Raw genomic sequence first — 12,500 nt, forward strand, 5'->3', positions numbered from 1 at the left:
GCGTGTGTGTGTTTGCATGTATGCGTGTGTGTGTGTGTGTGTTTGTGTGTGGTATGTGTGTGTACACTGGTGTAAATGTGTATTGCAGGGTTGGGTGGGCTAGTAGAGAAGAGTAGATGTATATGGACATGTACATGATGTACATGGGATATGTAGGTGTGCATGTACATGTAGCAAAGCAAACTTATCAAAAAGGCATTCTGCGCCTATATGGCGAAATTGAGCATTGAAGCATATGTTTTTTATTTTCTCATTGGCATGTACACAGTTAGTCCATTCAATAACCAAAAAATGAGGAAGATTGTAAATCAGGTTCTTGATGAAATACCCGTCCGCTATACATCACAAATCCTGTACAAATTTGACAATTTAGTGAAATTGTCATCGCCTTTATCTCAAAAGTTAGCATTGAGACCCCATTTTTTTAACTCGCCATTTGCATACACTACCTAAGAGCAACCGCCCACCAAATTTTCAGAGCAATCGTTATTTTTTTTGAAATAGGCGTGAGCCACCTTAAAGTAAAAGTTATGCTTCTATTCGAAACATGCTTCTACGTCAACATCTCTAGTCTACACTGTGCAGTGCACATTGTCACGTATGTACAGTGCAAGTTCATAATACTTATGTACTCTTGGTAATACACGCATGCTTCTATTCAAATCGTGCTTCTGTGTCATCATGGTCATGACGCGCTTCGAAAAGTCGGCTTCTATTCGAGTCATGCTTCTATTCAAATCGTGCTTCTGTGTCATGACGCGCTCCGAAAAGTCGGCTTCTATTCGAGTCATGCTTTTATACGTGACATTACAGTATGCCATGCATACATACAGTACTAGTAACTCTGCATTATGGGGTCTCCGCCGGCGAAAACTCACGTCTCTGATACCTTTGTACAAAGGGTATCAGGAGTTGCACACTCTTGGGGGGGGTTATGTACTCTTGGTTCTAGTATGTGTGTTCGATTATCCGGTTCCCTCGCCTGTATTTTTGTGGGAAACGGACGTGTGCGGTTATGCGAGGTCTGACGGTAGTACGAGTATGGCTGTGCTAAATGATGCAGGCATGAGAAGTACAACACGTGAACAACGGTATTAGTATAGTATGTACACCAAGGCCAAGATGCCTGATCTCCTGAAGCAGCTTTGGGTATACAACATGCCCACAGCTATTATAGGCGGGGAACAGTCTGCAAGAACGAAAAGTTAGAAAACGTGATGAAAAAAGAAAAAAAGTTAGAGCATCGCTAGCTACAAGCGAGGGTCCCTGGTTCGAGTCCTGGTGGTGACGGTCAATTTTTTCTTCAGACTTTTCCCGTTTGTCTCTTTCCCTCAAACTAGGGAAGAAAAAAAAAGAAGAAAAAGTAAAAACTTTTAAAAGCAGGCTTCAGCATTATAATAGCACTGCAGCTGTGGAATCTGCAAGAACAGAATGTACAGTGGTTGAGTCATGTCCAATCAACTACTATACACTGCAGTCCAGCCAAGCCCACGCCACTAGTCGTCAGTGATTAGACACGGTGACAGAGTATTGCAGGGAAAGACATAAACTCATAAACTATAAGAGAGAGAGAGAGAGAGAGAGAGAGAGAGAGAGAGAGAGAGAGAGTCTCACGATTGCTGAATCCGAAAACGAAACAAACATGGTTGAGCATCCAAGAACGTTGTGTCCAAGAGGTTAGCCTGGGGCGTTCTTATATTTCAGCAATTTGTACACGTAGAGGACGGTCCTATCCTGAGTCTGACTCTCCCCCGCACAAGAGCAACTGCCCTCGGTCAGCGCACTCATTGCACGAATTAATGACCAGTCCCGGGCCTGGGGAGTATGCAACTCTACAAGTGAACATGGGGGCATGGCACGGAGCGCTGTCCACGGTTTCGGTGCATTCTCATATGCCGAGTACTGTAGGTTACGTCCAGCGACCGATGAACACAGATACTGTCGAACGTGTGACCGTGACGACTAGAATTCTGTACATCTTGGAAGACCGCCACAGGATCAAGGCCGGTGGTGGGAGGTTGCATGTTTGCGCCGTCATCCGTACGTACAGTATGCACGATACCGTAGTCGCGCGCCCTTGCTGCACGTGTAGATCGATGTTGCGTGTTGGCCGTCCGGTCCGGCATGATTTCAAATTTCATGTTAGGCACACTTGCCGCGAGAATAAGCGGCTGGAATTCACTGCAATCGGCACGCGGACGTGAAAACTGCAACATGTTGGAAAAGGCCGCCGCCGAACGAATCTGGCCACAAGATTGCTGCGTAGAATGGCAGTTCACACCAGTGAGTAGTAAAATATCCGGCATTTTACTACTCACTGGTTCGCATACACTGTTCAGGCCACGCCATGACAGAAAACCGGAACAGGGCCTGGCCAGGCCTAATATGGAAAGGTGAAGCACCAGTACATATCCATGTACGTACCCACGTACTGCGGAAATCGGCTGGGTCGTTGCCACACAGCTAACATGCTACGCTTTCCATCTTCCCGTTACACTCTTCTCGGAGACTTCGGAAGGATTGTGCATGATTCTTCACATACAGGCGTTGCCCTCTTCGAGTCTATCACATCACGGGTGAAATCGCTGCGTCTGAAGTCCAAACTATACGGAAGCACAGCTCCAGTCAGCTTTCTTTCTTTTTTAATCATCAGTTCACGACACAATGAAGGTAGCACGCTGCGCACAGCACCCATAGCTTGGAGATGAGATTTGAATACTCTTCCGGGGAGTGTTGGCGAGTTCACAAACGACGAAACAGTTCGGTCCGCAGATTGAGTACTCTTGCGGGGAGGGGTTACGTAACGTTGCTCGCCGCTGCTGTTGTGGACGGTGTGCGGTGACAGAGTGACTCGGTGGGTGCATGGAGAATGCTACCCCGTGCCAGACTGGAGAGGATACCCACCACATCCACACTGGGTATGAAGCCGGGTCGAGCACACTCCACGTACGGACAGCCGCACACGAGCGACTCGGCAACCGAAGCCGGTCGACCGCACGCCACCAGAGCTTGCTGAGCAGCCTGGGATTCGCACGCATCATCGCCATCACCCGTGGTGGCAGCTGACGCCTGTGGAAGCGCGGTCAGGGAGAAGTACCGGTCTCCAGAGCGCGGGCAGACGTTCAACCGCAGGGCTATGAACGGCGACGAGTCATCAGGGGGATTCCCCGCCTGGGGACCGGCTGGGGGTGGCACCGTCTCCAGGCGGAAGTCCAGGTGTTGTAGCCTGGCCACGGCGCAGACACTTCGCAGCACCTCGCACAGCGGCATGTGATCAAGGAGCAGGACGAGCCAGGCCAGGAGGCAGTGCGCGGCCAGGACGACCAAGCGCACGGCGGCAAACACCGAGTAGAACACGAGCGTGGTCGGCAGCAGCCACAGGACGACGGTGAACAGCAGCGTTCCCAGCAGGTACTGGTCCGGCGATGACGACGTCGAGCCCGACTCCAGTGAGTCGACTCTCCGCCGCAGCACGTTCCACTTGCGACCGGCGAACAGACGCAGCAGCGCGGCGAGCACGTAGCGCTGGGCGCCAAACACACGCCCGGCGTAGATGTAGAAGCAGTAGGCGTGGAAGACAAACGCCGACAGCAGGTCGGAGAGCGCGCACAGCAGTAGCGTGGCACCGCCGAGCACACCCAGTGACGCCACGCAGCGCAGCAGCGGCGCCAGTACGGGGGCCACCAGCCGCACGTAGATACCCCAGAGGTAGATGTGGTAGAGGAAAAATCTGCCCAGGAACTCGCTGAGCTGGTTGTTTAGTTTGAGACCGGCAGGCACACCCATCAGCCAGTTGATTAGCGATCGCAGCCACACGGCCGTCAGCTGTTTACAGAGAGGCATGAGAGACACACACACATGCATACACACGCGTACACACACACAGAATTTACTATCCAGTGCAGTTCTAGAACGTAAAAATAAATTCATGATCAAAACCGAGAGAAGGCCAGGAGCAAGACACTGATAAAGACCTATTAGACAGCTTCAGTGACTCATTGCCTGCATAGTACCACCTACTATTGATCAATCTTGAAGGGGGGGGGGGGGGGCTGACCTTAGGGGTTTTGTGTAAAAAAAACCATGCAACGTGTATTCGGGGAAAACACGACACAGTTTTATTCAGTCTTGCCCCCCCCCCCCCCCCCCCCCACACACACACCAGCCACTCTCCTGCCTGGACTTCCCACCTACAGTTGTGGCCAAAGAAATCCGACCTGCAAGTCAAAAGCAGCGCCACGTTTCCATTTCAATGACGTCATGCATGTTCCCAAAACCGACCCGAGGGCCACATGAGCCTTGGCGCTGCTTTTGGCGCGTGGGTTGGATTTCTTTGGCCACGACTTCAGAAGCGTTACGGCAAGAGTAGATAAACAAGAGTGTGCAACTCCAGATCTCTCCTGCACAATCTGCAGATATCTGCCCACGGCGGAGTTTTTTGTTGACGTCACCTTTTTTCAGAGAAACGCGCATTTCGCCGCAGAGCAGTGTGAGAGCACGTGCTGGGTACCGACCTTGTAGTGTAAAGCCCGGCCAAGAGCACGAGGGAAAACTTTCCGAAAGACTCGCAGCGCGTGCGTCGTCGAAAAGATTACGTCAACAAAAAATTCCGCTGCGGGCCTACCCATCGGCGAGTTGCACACTCTTGTTTATCTACTCTTGGCTACGGAGAAAAAGAGACTTACTTCAGCGTTTGTCACCAACTCACTGGCTATGACATTGGCGTAGGTAACAAGGACAGCCATCAGGACAATGCCTAGGAAGATGTCGGCCACCAGCAGCCAGACAAGTCGCAGCGACGGCTGACGAGCCCAGCGCAGCTGCCACTGGTCGCCGCGGCGGCAATCATCGTCGTGGCAACCACTACTAGCACCAGCACCGCCAGCATCGCCATCGATACCAGCATCACCAGCACCACCACCAGCACCCACGCTCTGCTCTGCCGGCTGCTGCTGATCCTCCGTACGGTATGCCAGGCATGCCTTGGCACGTTGAAGAGCGCGACACCCACACGCAGTCCTGCACAGTACACGTTCCACACTGGGATGCGCCGCGCACACACGCGCCAGCCACGCAAAGCAACAGACGTGCAGCGCCACGAGCGTGGCGGCCAGCCGGGACAGCGTCAGGAACGCACGCGCGCGTCGGGACAGCGTGAACTCGACGGGTACGCGCGCGTCGCGTCGAGCGGCGCTCTCCCCTACGGCATTGCGCAACAGCTCTAGGTTCTCCGCCGTCCGGTGGTGCTGTCCGCTGCGCACGAGAATCACCATACCAGCAGTGTCACGTGACAGCGTTGGCTTACTGCCACTGCTACACACACTGTCTGTGCCCATCATGCTTGACAACTCTGCTGTACGTCTACAGTGATTTTTCTACAATGAACAGAAATCACTGGTGATGATAAGGGGCGGTTAGCTCGGAGCTGGCTGGTATCGACGCAGCAGTTCAAGCGGAGAGTTGAAGGCCGAGATGGTCAACTAGCTGCAAGCACGGATAGCGTGTCCATGCGTGAGGTTGACTGACAATGTAAAGCAGCAATACGGAACGTCGTGGTGTCAGAATAGTGACTGAAAATACCTTGCATTCACTCGTGATTTCTGCAGCCTCGGATCGTATCGACATCAGCTCAGCCTCTCTTTACCTCCAAGTACAAACGCAAAACTGGGTGAACAGCGGAGATATGCGCAGACTTTCACGGTTGTTGGTCGTTGCGACTTACTCGTAGAATGGCGAAACATTGATCAAACATTTAGCTAGCTTCAACCTACCCCGAACATTGAATATCTGCAAAATCAATTCAAACATTTTGAGCTAGCTTGGGACACTTACACGTGGGAGAGACATGCAGCAGGACAATGACACGTAGTGACGTCATGACGTAAGCCTACTGCACTACATGTAGTAGCGGCCACGCGCAACACCAATCCATGTTTTGGGAAAGATGACGACGCCGGTCTGTAGACTTCACTTGTACTTCAACTACACGTGTACCGGTACTCAGTGCAGTACTTGCTTGAGAGCTAGAGAGAGATCTCGAGGGCCAGGGCCAGTGCCAGGGGTTTAGTTCCTTTGTGGGATTCTTCACAAGCCGGAAGTTGTATTTAATATTGTATCTTACATGGATTACTACCAGTTTTAACCACTTCTTGACGGGCTATAGCAGCTTTCGGTCAGTCCTTTCTCAAGCGCTTCCGACGAGAGTGATTATGAGGGAGAGGAATCATTTGAAGCGCAACATCTTTGCATGAAAGTCCGACTTACCTCTTTGGACGTGTTTTGCAAATGGAATGGCTACCTACATGTATAAAACCTGGTACCATGTATACATTAGCCCAAAGAGTTGAGAACTCCCGATCCCCCGATCCCTGCCATGCACGGCACCCTCTGTTCTACAGTTGTAAAACCAGCACGTGGCGGGTTCAAAAAATAACACAATGCAAGTGTGTACACACGGTCGAAGGCTTCGAGAGTGTGATGTGGCGGTTGCTTTCTTCGAAAAGAGACAGACCCCGGCCCCGCGAACGCAGTTTGCTGTTCTTCAAAAAAGATCATCTTGCATGAGATTGGTAGAGGGATCAATCGAGCTCTACCCTTGGAGCTTCATCCTGCCGAGCAAAGCGCAACGGCGACGGTGATCGCAGCTCGGCATAGGCAATGTACAGGCGCTCGTGAGTGACGTCGTGCCTAAGACTCGAATGGATCAAGGCAAACAGGACAATGTCGTGTTGACTCCGTGGTGATTTGGCGACGCGAAGACGGCGCACCAAGTCAGGAATTGATTCTCAATTGTTCGTGATAGGCCACGTTTTGGAGGTAGTTACCTAGTCACGGTACTAATAGTAATACAGTATGAGTGGGAAGTCGGATCATTCTCGAGACGAGCTGCAGCTGCAAGGCAGCACCTCTGACCCAGGTACAGTCAATGTCTGGTGGATAATCATGTCAGGTCTAGTAATGGGAGTTGTCAGTGTGGGCCGTAATGTACATGTACATGACCAATGATCAATGCAATGCGGATGTTTGGCTGAGACCCACCAAGTATGAACTGACCCCTGTACAGCCCACTATAGTACAGGGGTCAGTTCAATAGCTGACCTTTTCCATAAAAGAATAATGATTACATGTGCTACAAAGGTGGTGGAATCCTGATAATTCGAACCCCAAATCGCGGACATTCTAGTATCCAGCGTGTATCCACAACAGATTATGTACAGTCGACTCCTGAAAATAACGAACACCGCAGTGCAGAAGGATTAGTTCTTTGCAGCCGAAATGCACCCACACCACACAAGCGGCACATGTCGTGACTGACATGCAGCCCATGGCTGCGTGAATGCACTTGATTACCATGCGGCTCAGCAAAGAATGGTTCGTTACGAACAAAAACCTCGTCACAAAAGGGTCGATCTTGGATGCTTTCGTGGGCAATTGCAGCAAAGAAAAACACAAACTTGTGCCGGTGATGTGGTGTAAGGTTCGGCGTGTTAGGAACTACGCAGCTGAAAAGCCTCTTTATGGCTGGGGCGCCTTGCCGTTGGGTGCTACACGTTGATAGCTGCTACAGCACTGTCGGGTGCCGGAGAACTGGGGGGGGGGGGGGGGGGGTCAGCCTTGTAGCCTAGACCGTTCTTTAGAAATTTCATGTAGAGCAGTCTGTTTTTTTCTCTTTTTTTTACTATTGAACACTCACTGCATGATGAACTAAAATGAGGAGAAGAACTCGACACAATGGTACATATCCAGCAGTCTATGTACAGTTGAGTAACCACCATGTATACATTGGTATGATGTGCTTGGTGAAATTCTAGCCTGGTCGTTCTTCGACGCTCCGTTCTTCGGCGCCCCACAGTGCTATAAGAGTACGTGCAGGGCCATATTAATACTGTCACCGAGGCGTCACACATGGTACAACCAGCAGGACCATGGTCGTATCAACTTTCGTCCAGGATCTAGCATGGTCCGCCCAGTTCATCCAAAAAAGCAAGAAAAGAGCGCAAAACGTGCCCTGTTGGCCGAAAAATAGGGACCGGCGGATTCTGCTCGAAAAGGTGGCAGATTCTGTCCGAAAGGCAGTGAAATTGGCAGAACCATACAAACCTTATGGCGGGCAATTCCTCGAATTCTGCTCCATTTTTTTATCCACATACCAAACATGCATGAAACTTACCTAATACCAGAAAAAGTACCGAATTCTGCCAATTTTTCTGCCGGCAGAATCCGCCGGACCCTACCGAACCCCCCCCCCCCGGTCGTATCGCTCCCTACTGCCCTGTGGCACCCCTGTATTACTTTGCCATGATGCTGATGATATTGTTGATGCACTGCAACAACACACACCTACATTGTATTGTAGATACGAGCTGCACGTCGGAGAGCCGGGGAGAGTCTGGCAACGTCAAGGAGGGCTGCCTGCGGAAGCGGCATCGCAATCGCGCCGCCTACACCGACCGCTTCCTGCAGCTGGACCTGAACAATGCCGTCTTGTCGTACTACTTCGCGTCCAACTCTGGGGTGAGTGAACATTCTAGGTGTTCGCTTCTTACGTTTCTACGTTTGCTACAAAGAAGGTCCAAATCGCACATCGCATAGCGTATCGCATTGCGAAGGTTGAGCTGAGCTCAGCTTCTGCGATCAGCCAGTGGGACGGTTGTGTGAGCTGCTCGATGCTGTCCATGGAATCCTGTGGTACTGCTGCGACTGGCTGCTATCTGTTATCATCTCTCTCTCTCTCTCTCTCTCTCTCTCTCTCTCTCTCTCTCTCTCTCTCTCTCTCTCTCTCTCTCTCTCTCTCTCTCTTCTTTGTGCAGCAAGAGCGACGGCGGTCTTCCCTGCTTGACTTTTTCAGGAGCAGCAAGAAAGCGAAGTCCGGCTATCAGTGTGATGAAGATGTGAGTTGCACTGACTTGTGGGCAGATGGAGGTTTTATGTTACCGTATTTTCCGGAGTATAAGCTGCCCTGGAGTAGAAGCCGAATCCCCCATTTTTGGCCACGAAATACAGACATATACCCTATTTATCACCCTTAATTTGATCATGGGAGTATAAGCCAAACCCTCAGTCTTTTGGGGTGAAATTTGAGTGTTCCAAATGCAGCTTATACTCCGGAAAATACGGTATTTAGAATGTTGCTATGTAGCTTGGGAACTTGGTGCACTCACTGCACACCTGTGTTACATGTTTGTTCCCCGGGTGGGTTCTCTTTGGTAGTTTCTTTTGTTCGACCGCATGGAATGAAGTTCCGTCGCTGTGAATTTAGAATGCGTGACTGACCCGTGCGAACAAGAACACCGCGATGTAAGAACTATTCCTAAATAGTACAGTAACTGAACCTGTCAGGGCGACCACTCGGATAAGGTGATCGCCAGTCCCCGACTGCTGCTGCAACAAGGACCATGGGATGCTATTCCCAGTTAAATAACCCTGGATAAGGAGGCCACCTGGAAGCAGAAACCACACCTTGAAGATCCATTGAGCGGTCGTCTTAGACAGGTTTCACCAAGAGTACCGTATTATCTCTAATATAAGCACGGTCCTTTATTTTTTCAATGTACCTCCGCCCCGTGCTATTATTGGAGACGTTCCTTTATTGGAGACTGTTCCGTTATTATTTCAACCTCATTTCAGAGGCTTGTTGCCATGCCAAATTCATGTCAGACACACACATTTCAGGTTTTTTTCGCCGGTACAGATAATGAATTTACACAGTGTGCTTATAATGGAGACTGAGCACTTTATTTTTTGAATGCCGCCCCAAGGTGTTCTATTATTGGAGACGTGCTATTATTGGAGACTGTGCTTATATTAGAGATAATACGGTATATAAGCCACGAAGAGTGTGCAACTCCTGATGCCCTTTCTATGGGGTTCGACGAGACGACGACGGAGAAAACTCACATCACGTGATGTAGTGTCCCAGTTGTACGTTTCCAGCCCGTTTTTTAGCGAGCAGCGGAGTAATAATAAAGCACTCCCTGGCAGGCACTCACTGACCGTATGCAACTGGCCAGCACATTCATGGCAGATTTTCGGATTGCGCGCACGCTACCCTCAGCTGTACGTAGTACAAACCGTACCTGAGACACGTGATGTGAGTTTTCGCCGTCGGAGACCCCATATGCAGAGTTGCACACTCTTGGGGGGTTACATACTCTTGATAGCACTGTACTGGTATGGTATGGTGTTTTATTTTCCTTCATCAAGTAAACTGGCACTCTTGCCTTTTCGCCAGACCAATGATCTCCTACAAGTGATGAAGAAGGTAGAGTAGAGTAATGGTGATGGGGTGTTGGGCGACTAATGCCGGCCATGGCGAGAAGGGGTGAAAGATGAGGAGAAGCCAGTGTGGGGCACGTCATGCTCTTATGCTGTACACTGGGAGCTGTACACTACAATAGTAGTGTGTTTGTGTGTGCGTGTGTTTGTGTGTGTGTGTGTGTGCGTGTGTGTGTGTTCGCTCATTCATGTGTGTACTTGTGTGTGTGTGTTTGTGTGTGTGTTTGCTCATTCATGTGTGTGTGTGTGTGTGTGTGTGTGTTCGCTCATTCATGTGTGTGTGTGTGTGTTCGCTCATTCATGTGTATGTGTGTTTGTGTGCGCACATCATCGTACATGTAACTGCAGAAGTTGCGACGGCGCTTCCCGGTCGATGCACTGGAGTGCCACACGGTTGCCGGTAAAGACCTGGATTGTGACGAAGGAACGTCTGTACTTGTCATCTCCTACCGAGAAGTGCAGGCATCCTACAGACCAACAATATCTCGCAACGTGTACTTCGTCTCCAAACAATTTGATGAGGAGGCAGATCAGGTAAGGGGCTGTCCGTGATTATCGATCTTTTACACGAAAAAGAAGTTTCGTTTTTGGGTGGGTGGGTCAAGGAGAGTTTCATTTTTGAAAAATATAGATATGTGAGACATCAAGGCATTCTAGCTGTCAAGTCAATCTATATTTCGTACAGGGGGCGGGTGGGCGGGGATTGGGGAAGGGTCCTAACCAAACTTTTTCGTTTCGTGAAAATTATCGATAATGCCGGATGGCCCCTATTGAAGCTGGTGTGAGATTTTTCCCCCTGATGAGTATTAGCAAGAGAAGATAAAGAAGAGTGTATAACTCACCATGTGTGTGGCACACGGTGGAATCCTTTTGTTGACGTCATCTTTTCTGGAACTCATAAGTCATACCGCACGACGCACAACGCTGCGAGTCTTTCTGGTAGTGCACTTGGCCGGGCTTTACATTGCAGGGTCGGTGCTCAGCACGTGCTCTCACACTGCTCTGCGGAAAAATGCGCGTGCTCTGTACTCCACAAGTCTTGTTTTCTGAAAAAGGCGACGTCAACAAAAAATTCCGCTGTGGGCCACAGATTGTGCAGAAGAGATGCGGAGTTGCACACTCTTGTTTATCCACTCTGGGTATTAGGAAGAAGGGTTTGTTGAGCATGAGTGAATACTACATCGATGCGTATGCTATGGTTCACGTGTGCTGTTTTGTGTATGTGTGTGTGGGCGCGTGTATGTGTGTGTGGGGGGGGGGGGGGTTCCCCGTTAAAAAAATTCTGATTTTCGGCCAACAAGGCGTATTTTAGTACTCTTTTATTCCTCTTTTGGATGATTTTGAGTTTTTGACAGACCATCCTGGACGAAAAGTGGTAAAACCGTGGTCGTACAATGTGTGATGCCCTGTGGCTTGTTTGACGGCCTACCAATGCAATCATCTCACCCATAGCAGTTTAAAACATCACTATGAATAGGAATATCACTAGGAATGTTAGCCAGTTAGTTGTAGAACGTCAGTACCGTCGGTCAGTGTCGTGCAGTGTTATCGCATGAGCTGATTGTTTTGTAACTGGTGGTGTTGGTGGACATTATAGCGTAACTTGTAGTTCCTTGGTCCTTTTTTTTAATACTAGGAATATCATTTTGATAAAACCTGCCGCTGCCTTGCCGTCTCTACCGGTGAACAAAAACACTCTCCTGGCGTACTGTGTGGCTTTCGATGAACGATGCAGGAAATTCGCGACTGGTGCCGCATGATTCGTCACTGCAAGCGTCTTCATCACGGCAGGGCGGTGCTGCGGGCAAAGTCGCTGGGAGAGGGCGCAATACGGGCCGTTCTCGCCCAGCCCGACTCGGAGCAGCCGCCGCGCAACATACTGGTAAGCAGGTGATGATTGCTCGGGGGCTACAACAGGCCCAGCGGAACCGGTCCGGTTGGTCAGGCCATGACCGGACAAACGTTTTGGCCATCAGTGTGTGTTACTGCCGAGGAGGTCATGTGTATACCCTCCATATCATACACAAACTGTTTGAAAGACTAGGGTATGTCCGGACCAATCAAAAACTGCTTCCGCTTGTCCTGTACAGTGGAACCAGCCCTGACCGGAGACCCTTGGCGCAGTGGAACCCGTCCTGATATGACAGGATTCCGCGGCTTGATCCAGGGATGCACGTTCGATCCCCAACACTTTGGTGCTTGAAAATGTGTCCGGTCACCAGAGA

At 50.2% G+C, this 12,500-nt stretch overlaps 2 protein-coding genes across 2 annotated transcripts in view; one reads left to right on the top strand and one right to left on the bottom strand.

Moving 5' to 3' along the window:
- Positions 1 to 1,171: 1,171 nt before the first annotated feature.
- LOC135830414 (uncharacterized) lies at positions 1,172 to 5,779 on the bottom strand. The gene is made up of 2 exons (XM_065342669.1): positions 4,686 to 5,779; positions 1,172 to 3,825 (listed from the first exon to the last, which is right to left on the bottom strand). The coding sequence occupies exons 1-2, from the start codon at positions 5,337 to 5,339 to the stop codon at positions 2,797 to 2,799; spliced, it is 1,683 nt and encodes a 560-aa protein (XP_065198741.1). The 5' UTR covers positions 5,340 to 5,779; the 3' UTR covers positions 1,172 to 2,796.
- A 734-nt stretch (positions 5,780 to 6,513) lies between these two features.
- The window catches only part of LOC135830413 (uncharacterized), a 12,185-nt gene continuing 6,198 nt past the window's right edge, over positions 6,514 to 12,500 (top strand). Inside the window, exons 1-5 of the mRNA XM_065342668.1 lie at positions 6,514 to 6,916; positions 8,357 to 8,514; positions 8,811 to 8,891; positions 10,624 to 10,809; positions 12,011 to 12,157. Coding sequence (XP_065198740.1) covers positions 6,853 to 6,916; positions 8,357 to 8,514; positions 8,811 to 8,891; positions 10,624 to 10,809; positions 12,011 to 12,157 — 636 coding nt within the window. The 5' untranslated portion in view covers positions 6,514 to 6,852. The remainder of the gene's footprint in view (positions 6,917 to 8,356; positions 8,515 to 8,810; positions 8,892 to 10,623; positions 10,810 to 12,010; positions 12,158 to 12,500) is intronic.

The sequence above is a fragment of the Sycon ciliatum genome, unplaced genomic scaffold (assembly GCF_964019385.1).
Source record: "Sycon ciliatum unplaced genomic scaffold, ocSycCili1.1 SCAFFOLD_292, whole genome shotgun sequence".
NCBI classification, from domain to species: Eukaryota; Metazoa; Porifera; class Calcarea; order Leucosolenida; family Sycettidae; genus Sycon; species Sycon ciliatum.

Bases quoted from the DNA above. Each gene is read 5' to 3' on its own strand.
- LOC135830414 (XM_065342669.1), bottom strand. From the start codon at position 5,339: ATGATGGGCACAGACAGTGTGTGTAGCAGTGGCAGTAAGCCAACGCTG. The intron at 3,826-4,685 runs GTAAGTCTCTTT...CTCTGTAAACAG, and splicing joins AGTTGGTGACAAACGCTGAA to CTGACGGCCGTGTGGCTGCG.